This window comes from Theobroma cacao, chromosome 5, assembly GCF_000208745.1.
Source record: "Theobroma cacao cultivar B97-61/B2 chromosome 5, Criollo_cocoa_genome_V2, whole genome shotgun sequence".
In the NCBI taxonomy this organism is placed as follows: domain Eukaryota; kingdom Viridiplantae; phylum Streptophyta; class Magnoliopsida; order Malvales; family Malvaceae; genus Theobroma; species Theobroma cacao.
Genome location: NC_030854.1, coordinates 4,665,617 through 4,683,258, shown reverse-complemented (window position 1 = coordinate 4,683,258; position 17,642 = coordinate 4,665,617). Strand labels below are relative to the sequence as shown.

Here is a 17,642-nt window from a genome sequence, read left to right as displayed (position 1 = left end):
GGGGGGGGGGCCACCAACTCTGTTGAGAGTTGTAACTGCCGTGTTAAGGATCTACATGTGACTTAAAGATCAGTTCACCGCAGCAGCAAACAAGCATCGCTCTGTCTCTCTGCTGCTATTTATACAGAGTAGCCTTTCTCCACTCTGCTTCATTCATATTTCCTGTCTTCTACCTCTCTCTCTCTCTTCCTTCTGTCTTTAAACAAAAAGAAAAAAGAAAGAAAACACGAGGAAAAGAAATGAAAGAAAAGTTTCTTGGGCTTATCACCTTTCTGCTCTTTGCTTTTCTTCTTTGCTCCTACTCAACCTCTGCTCGTCTCCTGGCGCAGAAACAAGGTAGGTTATTGACAAAAACCCCTTTGACTCTTTTTGATTTCTTTTCTCTGTTGGCCTTCATGGTTTGGTCTAAAAGATGTGCCAACTTGTAAAATTATTTTACAGGTGAGAAGGAGCTTAAAGCTAACCAGATCAATCAAGCTGGTTTATTGACTACAGATATGAAAGAAGATTTCTCAAACGTAAGAATTCCATCGTTTCTTGTCTTTGTTCACCCACCCTCTTTTTAGTAAAATCTCTGTTTGTTCTTCTTATTTATTTATGGGCTGATTAATTTGTTTTGATACGGGGTGCAGTTGATGGGATCAGAAGAGTGTCATGAGAAAGATGAGGAATGTCTGAAAAGAAGGATGATTGCAGAAGCTCATCTCGATTACATTTACACTCAACATCATAAGCCTTAGATAAAATAATCCATACAAGGTATATTATAGTATGTACTTTTATGCTCAATCAAGAGAAAAGTTGTGTTTAGTTATAAAGTTGTATGTAACTATCACCCAAGGACCAGGGCCAAGGCCAAGAAAGAAAAAGAATGTAACAACTACTATTATATATCACCATAGTGACTAGTAAAATATATGAATGCAAGGAATGATTAATAGTAATTTCATCTGTTCCAAGTTTGCTTGTTGAATGTTATGTGAACCGGGATGAAAATTAAAGGAAAGGGCAAAGTATAAATGCTTTTCATTGCATGAAAGATCCTACTTGGAAGAAGAAAGGATAAAATATTTTTTCTTCACTTTGAAGTGTGCGAGCAAAGTGAGATTAATTCCTAGAAAACCAGAGGCAACAGAATTTTCTTGTGTGACGGAATTTGAAGTTAATTAATGGTGTAAAAGCATGAAAGATGATATTCGTCATCCTTATCAGTCAAACACAAAAGCATCAACGAATAGCAATAATGGAGAGATCGAGGTCCGTGACCTCAGTCCAGTGATGGGAAGGGTATCTGTCAACTGTCGCAAATTGGTCGAATATGCTTTTCTTCTGATAACGATGGTAACACGAAAAAAGCCCCAACAAAGTGAAACGCTTCTTATCTTCATTCCTTTGCTAAGAAGTTTGCTGTAGTTTTGGTTTAGTACCTATGCAAAATTGTCTTAAGCAAACTTGTCCAAGAGTACAAAGGAGAAACGCAAAGGAGACAGACAGAGAGAGCATAGGGAGAGAAAAAACACTGGAAGAAAACTGACACTGGCCTTCCAAGTTGTACGGCAAATAAGCAGCGAGCAAATAAGCAAGTTCCACTTCTCATTTGACGAAGCAAAATAATTTCCTATTAATTCCCTTTTTTACCTACTCAACCAATATTTACTAAGCTTCATTTATCATTATCAATTATTGCAAATTCAGATAATATATTTACAAGTTAAAAGGATATTGCCCTCCTTACTCTTTCACATAATTCGTTCAAAAATATACGTCATGTGCCTCAACACATACTGCAAAGTTAAAAGTCTTATTAGGAGTAGCATGAGCCTAATAAAACTGCTTTAGCATGAACCCCATAAAACTGCTTAGCATGAGCCTAATAAGAAGCCACCAGATTCCAAAATTTTGTCCTCTGGCCAGTCAACAGGAAATCATGTTCTTTAAAAGTAATGCAACTTGAGGAACAATGCTCACAACTAACAAGGTCAAAAACCACAGCTCCTAAAACAGGAGGTCAAAATTGATAAAAAGGAGAAAAATTGGAACTACAATAAACCAGAAAAGATCTGTTTCTTCCTCTTCACTTTCTTTTTCTTTCGAAGCCTTCTTTACATTCAATGTTAAACAGGCTCTTGCCAACAGCCAATTTCGAAGCTGAATCGACATGGTCTGATTGCCTTCTCCTTTATCAATTTCAAATCCGCTCCAGTGAAGTCAAAAACACAAAATATAACGCAACACATTAAACCCATTAGTGACGAAAATTAAGGCAAAAACTATCTGGTATTTATATGTACTGCTATCAGGCTATGACCTTTGAAAAGAAGAAAAAAAAACATAAGGAAAAAATGCGAGCAAAAACAACTAGTGATACTCTCGGCACCTTTCTAAGGCACAACAAAATTAGCATACAAGTGCCATTAAACATTTAAGCTATGGAAAAGTAAACCTGGATTCTTTCATCAGGTTCTCATAATGGCACAGCAAGTGATGGCTCGATTTTTCACCTTAAAGTGTTATTCTTCATTTTCCTAACAAGAAGTGACACTGACAATCAGGTGACAAAAACATAGGGAAAAATGAATCAAATAGAGCAGAAACATTTTAACTAATAAAAAAGTATGGTAAGCATGTTAACAAATGGTAACCATGTTAAAAGACAAAAGACCTTACCAATTTAACACCACCAGCCAGTCCCAAGTCATGAACTGAACTTTCTGATATGCAATTTGCATGCACAATAGGACCATTGCCTGCACTCCCATCTGTAGTTCCTACCTCACCATCCTTTGATGGGATAGTCAAGTATACTGCTCCCTTAAACATCCATTCTCCCCTGATCTGGCAGAAATAATCTTCAAATAACTCACCACATAACATGCATGCATACTGATTTTCGTCAGCAGGAACCATAAGCTCACTCTTTGCTGTCGTCTTTTCCAACTGGTTCACAGAACCAGTTGATTCAAATGCAAATTGCCCTGGCTTTCCACCAATCCAATCATCTGACCTAGCATACCATCCCCTCAAAGCCCTATTAGAACCTTCTGATTCAGTCTTTTTCATGGCATGGCACTCTAAGTGTCTATCAAGCCGTTCCTGAAGTTTAAGTCGAAGACCACATAAGCTGCAACAATGTGGAAGGTCATCCAATAATTTACTGATCACAGATGAATGAAATTCTCTGATTACATCTGGCCTGAATTCTAATCCTATAAGGTTTTCTTCTTCCATTGCAGCGGACTGATGTAAGGCAACTGAACTTTTTGTAGCAGGTTCAGCAAATGATACCTCATCCATGGTGGAGGAACTAGGAGCATCCGATGAACTTGGAATGGAAGAAGCTGGCAAAGGGCTACTGGTAGAAATGCCTGAGCTCTGGTTCGGTGATTCAGTTGGCATCTCCATTCCCAGGCTCTCCTTCTGCATTTGAGTATGCCTCTCCATTCCCAAGCTCTCCTGCATTTGAGTAGGCCTCTCCATTCCCAGGCTCTCCTGCATTTGAGTTGGTATCTGATGAGACAAGAGAGATGAAGCATCCTTCTTTGATGCAGATATCAAACCTTTTGCAACTAATGAGCTCAAAAGGTTGGATATTGGGTTTGAAGCCTTGCTTTCTGCATCTGATGTTTGTGCGGGGGCATTACTAACAAGAGAAGGTGGTGGTGGCCCAGGAGGCAGTGGTGGCTGTTCTACTTTTCCCTGAGAACTATTTGTAGTTGCTGCTAATGCATCGTGGGAAGCAGAACCTGATGAAGTCCCAGAATCAACCCTCAGGCCAGAGGATGTGAAAACAGCAGGCGGAGGCCCATTTGGAAGAGGAGGCTGCGATGGTATTTGCCCCACATCTTGAGAAATCTTATTTGGAAGGCTGCCAGTAAATGAATTGCTGGAGAGGATTCCACTCTTCATGACAGCAGCCAAGAGACTACTTGTACTTGACAGTTCTGAAGTTCCAATAGCAAGTGGATTGGCTTGCTCTGATGCAATTCCCAGTGTTGAGGCTGCTCCTACTTTGGAGATCTGAGACAGAAGTGGCTTCTGAGTCTGACTAGAAGGTTCAGCCTGCACAGAGTCTGGTTGTGGTGGTTGTCCAAAGGGATAATGACAGCTTGGTTGATATGAAGAAATCAAAGCAGATGAAGCCTGAGAAGAGTGTTTATGAGACCCAACATTCAACTTTCCAGAAAAATGGGATGGTTTTGGATCAGTACGAGGCAGGGAATGAGCTTGTGGATAGTCTTGCTCAGCCAATTTCTGTAACTGTTGATGGGGATGGCGTCCAGGAAATGACGGTGAAGGTGAATGCTGGCGCATAGGAGACTGTTCAGGTGGTGATGCAGTTCCCAGGGCCTGAAAACGCTGCTGTCCTAAAGTACTAGAGGATCCTGATGCTACATTTGCCAAAATCTTTTGTGGTCGCATTCCTATCCTGGCCAGGGAAGAACTTGCACCTGTAGGCAACCCACCAATAGTGGCAGAATAGCTCTCAGAATGGCCCAAATTATTAGCGGGCAATCCATCTGTTTTATTTGACTCTGGCAATGGCCATGCAGATGAAATCCTGCGCCCATAAGAAGTTTTGTCCTTCTGCTCAGTGGATAATGAATCAGCAGTAGTTTCTCTTTCTCTATCAAACCTTGACCCCACATCATGAACACTTTGTGCTTTGCGGAGCTGATTTTCAAAATCCTGCCATTGAGAACGTAACCCAGATAATTACTCCAGAAAATAAACTCCTAGAGCAATGAAATGAAGAAAACTAGAAAAGAAAAAAGATGAACAATGAAAACAACCATAACATTCCTCTGCCAATTAACAAAACCCGACTCCCATAATGCATTATTATATTTACATTTTCATATACATATTGATGACTGCAGTTAATCTTAAGTCCTAGACGTATACCTCACACAAGATGTAAACAGTATAGGGTATTAAAAGACTAAAGAGTGTAAACATACATAATGGAAATGTTTCCAGCCAATAAAATTATTAATAAAATTTAATCCAAAGTCCTTTTCTTGCAAGCTTACCAACTTTTCTGAAACATCAGGAGTCCAGTGATCTTTCCTCGAGTTATTAGAGATATTGGCTGCATCATGTTCTGACAATCTAGAGTGCATCTCCCACATAAACTCTTCTTCCTCAGAGTTTTTCCAGCTGCTAGACAATCCACTACTGCTTCTACCAGCAATGTTCTTAGTTGCCTGTAAACGAGGATCAGCATTCACAGATTTGGATGCTGAGTAATTTTGAGATCCATGCTTAATATTAAAACCATTCCTTTGGCTGGAAATCATCTCAGTAACACTGCTTGTAGCTCCATACCAAGGCCTATCATTCCCTTGATCAGTAACCTTCCCACCAGTTCTTCCAACTCCCATGCCAGGAGTCTGTAAAAGATCAGAGCCATAGTCATAATCACCAAATGTAGCACCAATGTTCTTCTCACGAACAGGCTCGTTAAACATGTCTCTATGAGAACGCTGAATGTTCTGACAATTTTAAAATATCAGCACAGAGTGAAAATAGATGAACAGATTATAACAAAATTTAAAATGCTTCACATACATTCATTTTAACAGAAGGATCTATATATGGCCGCCCAGCTGTAATGGCTGCTCTATCTGGCCTCTCAGAATCCTCCTTTGAACTGGACATTGTCTCAGTCATATCATTGACCATACCTTTTACCTTCAACACATAAAACCAAATCAACAGAAAAGCCCTTATAATACAAGCATTAAGATCTGAATTTATCACTTCACACAGATAGATGTATGAAGTCGATGATGAGAAGGAAGAAAAAACTTGGCAACGGTGGCATTGACATAGATGCTTCCATTTAAAGAACTACAAAGGACTGATATAGAGAAATTCTCAATTTTGGATATAAATCCTAAATGATTGAAGGTGAAATAAAAAAAAATAAAAAACGATTGAGAAAAAGCATTTAAAATGCGCACTTCTTAAACACGAGCAGACCTCCAACCTCCATAAATGCTTCACAAATATACTGTATAAAATCCAATGGATAGCATATCAAAAAAGGAAAAGAAGACTCTAGAATTTACCCTGCTTGACTGTTGAAGACGCTGTTTCTCTAGATACTTCGGATTTACATGAATGCTATGTGGTGGACGCTGTGACAGTGGATCAGGTCTAGATGTTGTGGTTCCTGAAGATGAACCATTTATCATAGGAGCAAATCCAAGTTCCTTTTCAATCATTTGGAGAGGCTGAGGGGGGAATACCCCTTTCCATGTTCCAAAAAGATGACGCATACTCTGATGCACAGGAGGATCAACTTGTCTATATGCTTTGCAGAACACCTAAAACCAGCAGTCAAATTGGTAGAATTATTACACTTGCAACGTGAGCATCAACACATTCTAGATAAACAAAAAGAACTTTTCAGCATTTGAAAGAGTTTGAGACTTTGAGCACATAAAGGTGGCAAGGAAGGATATATATGTTAAATGATAAGCATTTCATTGGTCAAATAGTCTTCTGCAGTTTTTCACACAAAGCGACGATGGAGCCAGAAAAAGAATGAAAATCTAACCTCAGGTAACCTGGCAGCGAAATATTTAATGTAATCTCTCCCAATATTCTTTACAATACTGTCTAAAAGATAAAGTGATGGCAGCTTTTGGTCACTGGGAACCTGCAAAGTCATTTTTTTTATCAGCTCTCAAACCACAAAAGTACACCTTCATTGGACTAATTCTTCTTCAAAATATTAACCACATCCATAATACCAGCAATGTTGTAATGAAAAGACAGCAAGGTAAAGGAGGGATATGGATTGCAAACAGAAAAAATAAAATGAACCAAATCTTTTATTCTCCTCATAATCAAGAAAAAGGTTTCACTGTGAAGATTTTCCATCAGTAACCAAAGTTTTCAAATGCATCCTTGCTACCAAAAATAGCAGCCTTTTAACTTCATCAGCCTAAGTGTTCAATTGCGCTTCCCTTAGAACCTGACTTTGTCATATCTGTTTACAATTTCATCTTCTTCCCTTGTCTTTCTTCACTTTCTATCTGGTTGCAGACTTTTAGATTAGCTCCATCTCAGAGTATGCATTCTTTTAGATCCAAGTAATTCACATCTGAGGCACCATTTAATCTTGGAAAGCTGATCTTCACCATTTGCCGATGGGAAACCCATGAGTGCAGGAAACAACAACAAACTCAACTAAAGCACTTAACGTGGCCTTAACATTTGTAATTCTATTTCTTCATATCAGCATCCAAATGTGATTTGAGCATAACAAAAGAATTGCTAGGAAGAGATAATTACATGTAAGTGGGAAAGTGCTACACTCACTTAATAAGGTAAAAAGGAAATAGAGATGAACAAAAAAGGAACAGCATACAAGGATATTGCTGTGAAAAAACCCAACTGCAAATGTATAATGGAAAAAACCAAACTGCAAATGTATAATGGCTTTATCAGATTCCAAACCCAACACAATTCATTTCCCATGAAATTGTAAAATTCAGAAGATATTGGCTCTCTTGACCTTTCATTATTGTAAAAACTTTCCCATCTCTATGATCAAGTAGCTGGCCGTTTACAAATTGTGGGGCATTTAGAAACATATTAGGTCCACGAAAAATTAGCATGCACATCCAAGAAACCATTAAATTTGCAGGCAGCAAGGCCTTAGGTTGTAATTGTGTAGACTATAGAGGAGGCAATCGCATCACATCATTAGCATCTCTCACACTGCGGTTGTTAATTAGAAAGATTCACCCAACAGTTTACCATCATCATTGTACTCTCACCACCTGATACGGTAATATAAAATCTGAACTCAAAACAACTATACAAAACATTTTAACAAATCCACACTGAAGACACATATTGATTACTGCAAAACAAAAAGGAATCCATTAATCCAATTTACACTTACAATCCAACTTATCTTTTCCTCTTTTCTTTTTCCTTTTTTTCTTCCCACAGTATAGAAGCACAGAAATTTATTTCGATGTACAATTTAATTTCAAACAAAAGGTAAAACTTTTAACGCATAAGGCACAGCTAAAACTGAGTTCACCTCAAGAATGTTGGCGCAGACAGTAGAAGCAATCGCCTTGGCGGCGTGAAGATTCTCACCAGCGATTATCGTCAAGTTAGTTATAATCGGTTTTGAGTTAAAAGTCAGCTCAGCTAACGCCGTCTTGTACTGGCTAACTAACTCTTGGTGCTGCTGCTGTTGTTGCTGATGTGGCACTGGTTGTGGCTCGTAAGCTCCGCCGCCGCGGCTCAAATCACCGGTCTCGGAATCAGTGGACCGGAATCTTAAAGCAGAGGCGGCACCAACTGGGTTCGGCCGTTGGGGAAAGGGCCGACCGTTAGGGTTTGGAGCGAGGTCTTCGGTTAACCGCGGTTTTTTTAAACCGAGTTCTCTTGATCTATCAAATGATCTACGCTGATTCTCCATATTGATTAACATATAAGCAAATCAAAACCCTAAATTCCTAAATCCCTAAATCAATAACCAGTAACCACTCGTTTTTTTTTTCATTTACATCAAATCCAAAATATTAAAAGAAAAAAGAACTGAAAGAATACAAAAAGAAATCTAAATCGAAAATTAAAAACATGAAAAACCCTATTGTACAAGGATAGCAAAGAATAAAACCCTAAGTCTAATGATGTACAGAAAAAGAATTTTAATTTAATCTGTAAAGATGGAGCTGAGAGTTTCCGATCAAAAGACAACGAAAGAGAGGGAATTAGGGATTGATTGGATGGGGGGATTTTTAGAGTGAGAGGGGGTGAGGGGACAGAGAGTGAAGCGAGAGAGGGAGCGATGTCGAACAGAGAAAATCAAAGGGGAGGGTCAAGGGTTAGATGTAAATTTTGAAAGTTAGGAGGCTAAAATGTTTACCTTAGATGGTAAGTTCGGGCGTTTCAATAATGGAGAGGACGATCGGAAAAAGGATAGGATTGTCTGGTAAGCGCTGCTGGGCCGCTGGCCGTCCCTTAAAACTAAAAGAGAGAACACAAACCCAACCCAGCAATTGGGCATAAATCTCACAACAAAGCCCAATCAAAAGCCCATATTTTTACCGACAAAAATCTAAAACCCCAACTTCAACAACCTAACTGTAAGCAAAAACCCTAGCATCCCCATAGCCAGCACCACATCTCTTTGCCTCCTCTTTACTCTGTTGTGCGTTACCAGTTCTTCCGCTCCCCGTTGTTTAAAATTTTATATTAAATCCAAGTTTTTTCAAATAAAAGTTTTTATCTTTATTTGCGTCTCTATTGTTGCAGGCAATCATGATGAGAATTAAAACTCCCAAGAAAGGCAGAGTCAAAAGGGAATTAGAAAAACGCGCTCCAAAGCTTGTAAGTGTTTTTAAAATTTCTGTCAAATTTTTAATGAACATATGTGTGTGTGTGTGTATAAAATGGGTTCTTATTGGAATTGTATTTGGCAGGTTGAAACAGGGAAGAAGACGCTGATATTACAGGGTACAAAGACGAGCAGCATATTGAATGCTGTGTTGAGTGAAATTTGCCATTTGAAGAAAGGTGGAGTTGTGAGATACACAAGGAAGAATGATAATATAAGGCCTTTTGAAAGTGGGGGTGAAACTTCGTTGGAGTTCTTTTCTCTCAAAACTGATTGCAGCATTTTTGTTGTGAGTAATAAACCCCGCAGCTTCAAATTTTTTTTTTTCTTTTCTGTTGATTTCTACTGTTTACGCTCTTTTAAAGTAGCCGATGTTATAAATTTATTATGTTAGCTTGAGAAATGGTAAATTTGGTTCTTGGTATAGGAAGTATTTTGAAGGACTCTATTGATCATCAGGATTTTACCTTCTTGTTAAGCCTAGTTATGAATTATGTCTAACTCCTCATTTGTTTCGAGCTGAGATTTTAAAACATTAATGCTTCTCATTGCTCAATTGGTAGTGGCCATATGAGAAAATATTTTTATGATCCCTCCTTGTTTTCATTGAGTTTACAAGTAAATTTCATAGATGATAACTAAAGTTCTACCGTTTCCAATTTTGCTTACTGAATTTTAATTCATCCCAATTAGGTCACTGAACTTTTTAAAGTGTGCCAAATGTGGTCATCATAAGTAATTTCATCCAAAATAATGATATAATTTCTAGTTAAACAATTGCATCATTTAAAAAAGTTCATGTTAACTTTTGTGATCGATTTTTCTTTCTCATCATTTTTGTTTCTTAGTTTTGTTAGAATGGAAAAATCTAAGAAAATAATGAAAAAATTAAAGAAACTGATAAAGACAAAAAAGGGGATATCTTTTCATTGATTTTTTAATAACATGACTACTTAAATGGTTACTATGTCATTTTTTTTTTTTTCATTAATTTCAACTGAATCTGTTAAAGTGACCATATTGGGTACAATTTAAAAAGTTTAGTGACCAAATGGGAACAAATTGAAGTCCAGTGAGCAAAGTGGGATAAGGGTATAAGTTAGTGACCGTGTACTACTTTTGCTATTGTTAAGGATATGCCCTCCCACTTACATAATTACATTTTATGCTAGCAGTTTTGTAATCATTTTTGTGGTTATTTTCCTTGTGCATGCAGTATGGTTCACACTCAAAGAAGCGACCCAACAATCTTGTTATAGGGCGAACATATGATCACCATATTTATGATCTTGTAGAGGTTGGGGTTGAAAATTTTAAATCCATTGAATCATTCACTTATGACAAGAAGCTAGCTCCACTGATGGGATCAAAGCCTTTCATTGCTTTTGTTGGAGAAGGATTTGAGAATGTAGATGAGCTGAAACATTTGAAGGAAGTTTTGCTCGATCTTTTGCGGGGAGAGGTGTGTCTGCAGCTTTTTGCACTTAATTTTTTTTCTATTTATAGAAAGAATTTTCATGTGGACATCTCTTCTATTAATGCAGGTTGTGGAGAATATAAATCTTGCTGGGTTGGACCGTGCTTATGTATGTACAGCAATATCTTCAAATAAGGTATACCTTTCACATTGTGCATTGCGGCTGAAAAAGTCTGGCACTGTAGTTCCAAGGATGGAACTGGTAGAAGTAGGCCCCTCCATGGATTTGGTGGTTCGGCGTCATCGCCTTCCAAATGAAGGCTTGAGGAAAGAAGCTATGAAAACAGCTAAAGATCAACCTAAGAAGAAGGTACAGTGAATATGCCCAGTAACTCTACCCTGCTTTACAATGGGTTGTTTCAGTTAAATGAACTTTTTTTGTTGCTTCACAGATCAAAAATGTTAGCACAGATGCTGTACAAGGGACAATTGGGAAGATCTATATTCCCGATCAGAAGGTAAGAAAACAATTGTTTAAGGCTAAATATGTCAATCTTACATGTTTTTTCTCCCTAATTTTGGGCCAATTTTCAATTGAATGATACTTGTTGCTAATAGATTGGAGATATGGCTTTGCCGAACAAGGCCAAGGGTGTGAAGAGAGAGCGCCGTGAAGCTAAGAAGAAAGAGGCTAATGAGCATGCCTCAAAAAAGCAGAAGGAAGAGTCTGAGTAGCCCTTCGGATGTGTGCTATGCCTTTAACTTTCCTATCTTATACTCGTTGCCTGCCAAATTTTTGCTCTGGGGCCGTCAGTTCTCCGAAGTGAAATCAAATGTAACGAATGGGGTAGATATTGGAAGCCGACATTTTCACCCGTCGCTGTTTCAATCATGTAACCTATTAAATATGTTTAGGTGTTTATGTTGGATTGTTACATTTAGTTCAACCTTACATTTTCTGAAAAAAAAAAAAAAGGAAGAGAAAAGCTGTAACAAAAGTATTTTGCTCATGAGTCATTCAATTTTGAAATAGAGAGTGAAAGTTTCCTCTATTTTACATTTCTTTTAGGCAGTAGCAAAACTGCAGCCAACTACTGTATTAGTTTTTGTACAATTTCGCTTCTTGTACTGCATAGGAATATTTGGCAAAAGAAATGCATAGGAAACTTACTGAAAATTCACGGTACAGAGGGAAGTGCAATGGTTGTAATAATTCGCTATTGACGGAAGAAACCATTGCCTTTCTACCACTTATCCAAACCAAAAAAGTACAAAAAAATATATATGGTAGCCCTTGTACCAGACCATGGGTACTCTTAATCCCAACATCTGGCACAGAATTTATAAAAGCAAGAAAATTGTAGCAGTTGCGAATGTTGCTGGAGATCCTTCATCAATAGTTGATCCCTCTGACCCTGTTCATCGCAGCTCAACAACTTCCATCTATAGGAATACGATATGACTTGTAGAGGATTTTTACGTAAGTGATGACTCCTAAAACAAACATGCATAGATAGCACCAATGGAAGCACACAATTCAACATTTTGATTAGCCGAAAGCAAAGTAATAAAATATTAAAACCTTCCTAACATTTACAATCTGCCGATACACATATCGAGGACCAGGTACACATCAAATTTCTCTGAGAATTACACTACTTCCTGAGGTTTCTGAATTCTTTGCCTAATTATTCAAATACACAAGATTAGATGCCATGTACACAAATGCAAGGTTACTCAGGATATCTATCTAACAGTCATAACAATCGCATAACTGGCCAGTTACAGACAGTTTAAAAGCATATATACAACCAACAAATGAAGCAAACCCTACACCCATGGTGAAATTGTCAATCAAGTTCTAAAGTCATGCAAGTGACTGACAATAATGCAACCACAGAAAAACAATAATCAAGATGTCATTTCTTACCGGACATTCACATGCCAGTCCTGCCAAATAGGGGATTAATAATATGCCACCAAGCCATATGGATGCGTAATACTTCAACTCAACCTGCAGTGTCATAACTCAAACGTATCTTTAAGTGGGAAAACCTGCATTTTCAAGTGCAACCCCTTATATAGCACAGCAACAGAAAAAATTCGATTCACAAGAGTTAGCTTATAACAGAAGCTACCACGCTTCCCAATCAAAATTCAACAATAAAAAGAACAGAAACCTGTACTGCTAATAATATATATTTGAAAAAAGAATCTGCATTCAATTAATATGTTCATAAATCAATTGTCCAAAAGACCCTCATCCTAGTAACTGAAAATAATTATGATCCACAAAGGCATCATCTGCCAAAGCAAATGAACCCTTTTATTAATCAGTCTTCTTAGACCTATTATCTTCTGGCTGGCCAGCTCGACTCTAAGTCTCAGGATTATCAAAAGGAGATTCCTCAATTGGCCATTTATCAGTGCCTGAATCCTCTGCTGTTTGTACAAATCCCAGATCCCAGACATCAGGTAACTCGCCAGTCACTCCCAACTCAGGAATGTCGTAGCTTTCAAGATTACCCCATAACTCATTGCTAGAACTAGACATACCAGCAGTGACATCAAAACCCATGCTCCATATATCCTCATGTTTAGCAACAGTTTCACCAATTGAAGATGAGAACTCTGAGGAGCTCTTATGCTTCACTAATTCCTCTGGGAAAGAGACTAAATACCCTGGAATAACCTCTTGTTCTGAGCGTATTATGTTCTTCCCTTTGATATGGGAATCTTTGCTTCCCAAGGCTGATGTACCCTCTCCAACAAGCTCCGAGGTTCTAATATATCCATGTGCAACTGCTAACTCATCAGATACAACTACTTCATTATCGATTTGAAATGGCAAGCATTCTGCACCTAAATCAATTCCGTCTAGACCTTCAGGTAGATAATCTGGAGATTGTTCAACAGAAATTGGATTTGAGTCTGGGGCTGAAGAGGATATAGCAAGGTTTCTCCAATCAGGTTTGTACTCCACAAGCTGCCCTTCAACAGGTGGTTCTGAATTGAGCAGTTCAATCTGCTGGTGCCTGACAAACTTCCTCCTCATCCTTGGAGAACCAAATTCTCCCTGTTCCTTCTTTTGTTTAAGGCGTGCTAAGAAAGCAGGATTCTGAAATAACTTCACTAAGAATGAAACCATTTGCTTCTGCCTTTTTTCTGCCGCTTGAAGCCTCTGACCCACTACTTCCACATTTCGAGCTGTACCCTGGTGGTGCTGCTGCAGATCCACTACTTCCTGCATCAACACACTCTTCTCCTTCCTTAACCTTTCTATTTCACCTTCCAATCCAGACCTTCCAGCTTCAGTAGAAGCTCCAAAGTAGTTACCAACCTGTTGTGATTGAGGTGACTTACGCCTCTGAATGTTCTTTAAAAGATGCCTCCTCCCTCGCTGAAAAGCTTCATTGGCAAATTCCCACTTATCAGTATCAATCTTACGAAACCCCTGAAACAATATCCAAAACGTATCAAGAATGAATGGGGGAAAACAGGATTGTTCAGAAAACCAAAAATATCAAGGTTATGATTCACATAAGTGAATTTAAAGCCGTCAATTTTCAGATATCAGGAGCCAGATTGCACTATATAGATGATCTGGCTATCATGAGTCATGACATCAGCTCTCTTCAAAAAAAAAAAGAAAAGAAATTGTTAGACAATTACAGACTGTGAAAGCAAACTCAAGTTCTAACAAAATAGGACAAAAACAAATATTCCACCAGAACCCAAATTTCTACCTGCTGAAAATTAACTTGCATATCCAGCAGATATTCAGCAGAATGAAGTAAGCTGACCTCGAACAAGCTTAATCATTCTTTTAAAAATCTCCATTTTAATTACATTTACACTCAAAAGAATTCAAAAATTTAACATACATCCAATTCAACAGATAAATTTTACAAGAGATCTCAATACAAATAAACACATTAGAGCACAAAAGCTCAAGGGAACATAACATGAACAGCTCAATGCCACAATTTACCTGTACAACAAAACCATAAAAATTATATGTATACAAAATTTTCAAAGCACTTTAAATCAAGACAATGAATTTCATTAACCCCTTTTTTCAATTAAAAAATTATGTACAACATTTTCATAATTTACAATGTTACAATAATGTTTACAAATCCCGCTTCTGCAATTACAGAATTCAATTTGCAGATTAAGCCTTAAAAAATTGAAACAAAAATACATATAAAAACCAAACAAGAAAGCAAAAAAGAGGAAAAAAAAACATTTTTCTTTTTTTTTTTGTTTGGTTTTTTGTACGCTGTGTTATTGCAATAATACCCACATAAGTATTAAGCTGACGAACAAAGCTGGAGAAATTATTGTGCTTGAAATTCCGAGGAAGTATCAGCCTGGAAAACTCGAGCGGGTCCCAAACCACAAAGCTCTCTCCCGTCGGACCCCAAGAGATGATCGGATCCAAGGACGTGTCATCGACTAAATCAAACGTTTTCGACAGAAAAGGCGGGACTGGATTCCCCTGAAGAATTTCCAAAGGCCGAGGCACTCCGATAAACTCCTTTTCAGCTGGTGCTGATGTTGAAAAGGTCTCCAATTCCACTAATGGAGAAGGGAAAGGCAACGTTTGGGGTGGGTTAGGAGGGGAACTGGGGGAGCGTTTTTCGTCTTCTGGGTTCATTTGTTTTTTGGAGGTAAACAAAAAGAGCTTTGGGTTTTGGTTTAAAGAGAAAAAAATGGGGTGGGAGGGGTTTTTCTAAGGGTTTATGCCGACAAACTGTTACGATAAAAATCTTGAAGGCGGTGGGGTGGGGGGACGAGGTTGGTTCGCCTTTTTCTTCAACGGCCACGGTAAAGTTAACTGATGTTGATTTCGACGCGGAATTTTTATAGGCCATTTGTTCTTGATCGCTGCAACAATTGAGATGTGAGAAAGAAAGGAGCGCCGACATAAGTCTGGTAGTTTCCTGGCAGTTACTAGGGCTGGTTTTGCAGTATCAGATCTTTGTTGTGTGGTTAACTGGTCCGAAGGGAGCAGTTGGGGTCCACTGTTTGGTCCAGATATTTTTGTCACTCGGGTCTACCCACTCTTTCTCGTTTTCTCGTCTTCCTTTGTTTGTTTTCAACAGTTGAGGATTAGGAATGTGACGCATTGGAATGGATGGTCAACATACTTGGTGACGAAGCAAAGTCCTAAGTACTGGCCAATGAAATGGGTGGACCAATCATTTTATGAGAATTTATTGCCCACGTGATGTTACGGTTGCTGAATAATCCTTCCCTTCCGAAACTTGAATAATCATTCAACAGGCCGAAACAAAAACCGCATTTGATGATATTTCTTCCATCTGTATTAAACGACATGAGGAGGAGGTGGAGATGTCCTTTTTTTTTTTTTTTCTTCATTTTTGGTTCATGAAATGTCAAATTCGTGACAGCAAAACTTGTCTTCTCAAACATCTATTCAACCAAACAAGTCACAAAATGAACTTCGAAAGACACCAAATTCAATACCAAACTCAACGCTCCTTTTTCATTTTAAACAAGGAATACCGAATTCTTCCATTTGCGCATCTAAATTCCTTTATGTCTATGCAATAGAAAAAGTTCCACCATTTTTTTTCCCTCTGTTTCGACCTTCTAGGGATAATGGGCCAAATCTCTTTCTGTTTCATTGGCTTTGAAAGGTCCATATCAATCGGAGAAGAAAAAACCCACGTGATGTGAAAAACTCTCCCCATGAGCTGTGTTCTACTTCCAACGAATTGTCAGCATAATGTGATAGTTATAATCGTCCTTTTTTTTTTTTTCGCTCAATGGTTATAATCATTCATTGTTAACATGGCCTCGCCTTTGCAGGAAGATTTTATATGAGCCGCTCATCATTTTCCGATAAATGCGAAAATGTTTTATGAATAGCTTTAAACAAGTTTTATTTGAAATCAGCACTACTTTCAAAAATTATTTTAAGAACAAATCCTTATATTTTAAGTAGACATAAACGTAAGTAAAAGACCATAAATTGAAAGGAACCTCATATCATGAAATTTTAATGGGCATCAACAAAAAATAAAAAATAAAAATAACTTATGGGACCTGGAACATCCGAAATATTAGCTCATAAAAGGCAAATATGCCTATAACAACAAGAAAAATTTAAGGGTAAAATACATTAACTTGCTTGAGTTTTGCATATAATTCCATACAAGTCATTAATTTTCGAAATATACAGTCCGTTCTAAATGTATGAACGGCATTAACAGATAAATATAAAATGTCTAACGTACCCTTTTTCTTTGTCCCTTTTTTATACTATTTTCTTTCGCACCAGCTGCCCAATAACGCTCCCTCACATCGACTGGCCACCCCACAATCGGATCTGATCGTGAAATATCAAATCTGACAGCGTCTTTCCACGGGGAGTGTGATTTGGCCACGCATCCGGGGGCACCGATCTGTGCTCCCTTAGAGCGCATGCGTGAGATCTGACTGGTTGGATCTGACGCTCTTTGATCAGATCCAGCCATGGGGTGGCAGGCCAGCAAGAGGTAGGTAGAGAGATTTTTTTTTTTGAAGAGGAGAGAAAGGAATTTTAAAAATAAAAAATTATAATCTAAATAATGTGGTAATTTTTAAAATTAGTGAAAGATAAAATTATCCGAAAAAAATAACTATATCATCAAACTAACGAAAACATTAATGGTTGACTGATGGTTGGACTTATGTGTTTAACGAAAAATATTTTTTTTGGAGCAGACTATACATTTTGGAAACTAATGGACCTACATGGAATTATTAGCAAAACTTAGAGAAGTTAATGTATTTAACCCAAAAATTAAATAGCGATTAGAAGAAGTAATTTTATATTTTAAGAAA

The 17,642-nt window shown here is 37.9% G+C and overlaps 4 protein-coding genes across 6 annotated transcripts; 2 read left to right on the top strand and 2 right to left on the bottom strand.

The window, feature by feature from the left end:
• Positions 8-959, top strand: LOC18598159 (putative phytosulfokines 6). Its single transcript, XM_007027561.2, has 3 exons — positions 8-336; positions 442-518; positions 633-959. Exons 1-3 carry the CDS (start codon positions 240-242, stop codon positions 738-740), a joined length of 282 nt encoding a protein of 93 aa, XP_007027623.1. The 5' UTR covers positions 8-239; the 3' UTR covers positions 741-959.
• On the bottom strand, positions 1,842-8,915 carry LOC18598158 (polyadenylation and cleavage factor homolog 4). Of its 3 annotated transcripts, none has more exons than XM_007027558.2 (7): positions 8,063-8,915; positions 6,563-6,664; positions 6,072-6,329; positions 5,569-5,691; positions 5,031-5,492; positions 2,668-4,686; positions 1,842-2,525 (listed from the first exon to the last, which is right to left on the bottom strand). In XM_007027558.2, exons 1-7 carry the CDS (start codon positions 8,459-8,461, stop codon positions 2,511-2,513), a joined length of 3,378 nt encoding a protein of 1,125 aa, XP_007027620.2. In that variant the 5' UTR covers positions 8,462-8,915; the 3' UTR covers positions 1,842-2,510. The 3 variants fall into 3 exon arrangements, with proteins under 3 accessions (XP_007027620.2, XP_017977036.1, XP_007027621.2); XM_018121547.1 differs by having other exon boundaries at positions 5,031-5,483; XM_007027559.2 differs by having other exon boundaries at positions 5,031-5,390.
• Positions 9,101-11,844, top strand: LOC18598157 (ribosome production factor 2 homolog). Its single transcript, XM_007027557.2, has 7 exons — positions 9,101-9,184; positions 9,289-9,363; positions 9,456-9,659; positions 10,587-10,832; positions 10,915-11,157; positions 11,240-11,305; positions 11,406-11,844. The coding sequence occupies exons 2-7, from the start codon at positions 9,295-9,297 to the stop codon at positions 11,520-11,522; spliced, it is 945 nt and encodes a 314-aa protein (XP_007027619.1). The 5' UTR covers positions 9,101-9,184; positions 9,289-9,294; the 3' UTR covers positions 11,523-11,844.
• On the bottom strand, positions 12,952-15,931 carry LOC18598156 (heat stress transcription factor A-3). Its single transcript, XM_007027556.2, has 2 exons — positions 15,094-15,931; positions 12,952-14,241 (listed from the first exon to the last, which is right to left on the bottom strand). The coding sequence occupies exons 1-2, from the start codon at positions 15,445-15,447 to the stop codon at positions 13,165-13,167; spliced, it is 1,431 nt and encodes a 476-aa protein (XP_007027618.2). The 5' UTR covers positions 15,448-15,931; the 3' UTR covers positions 12,952-13,164.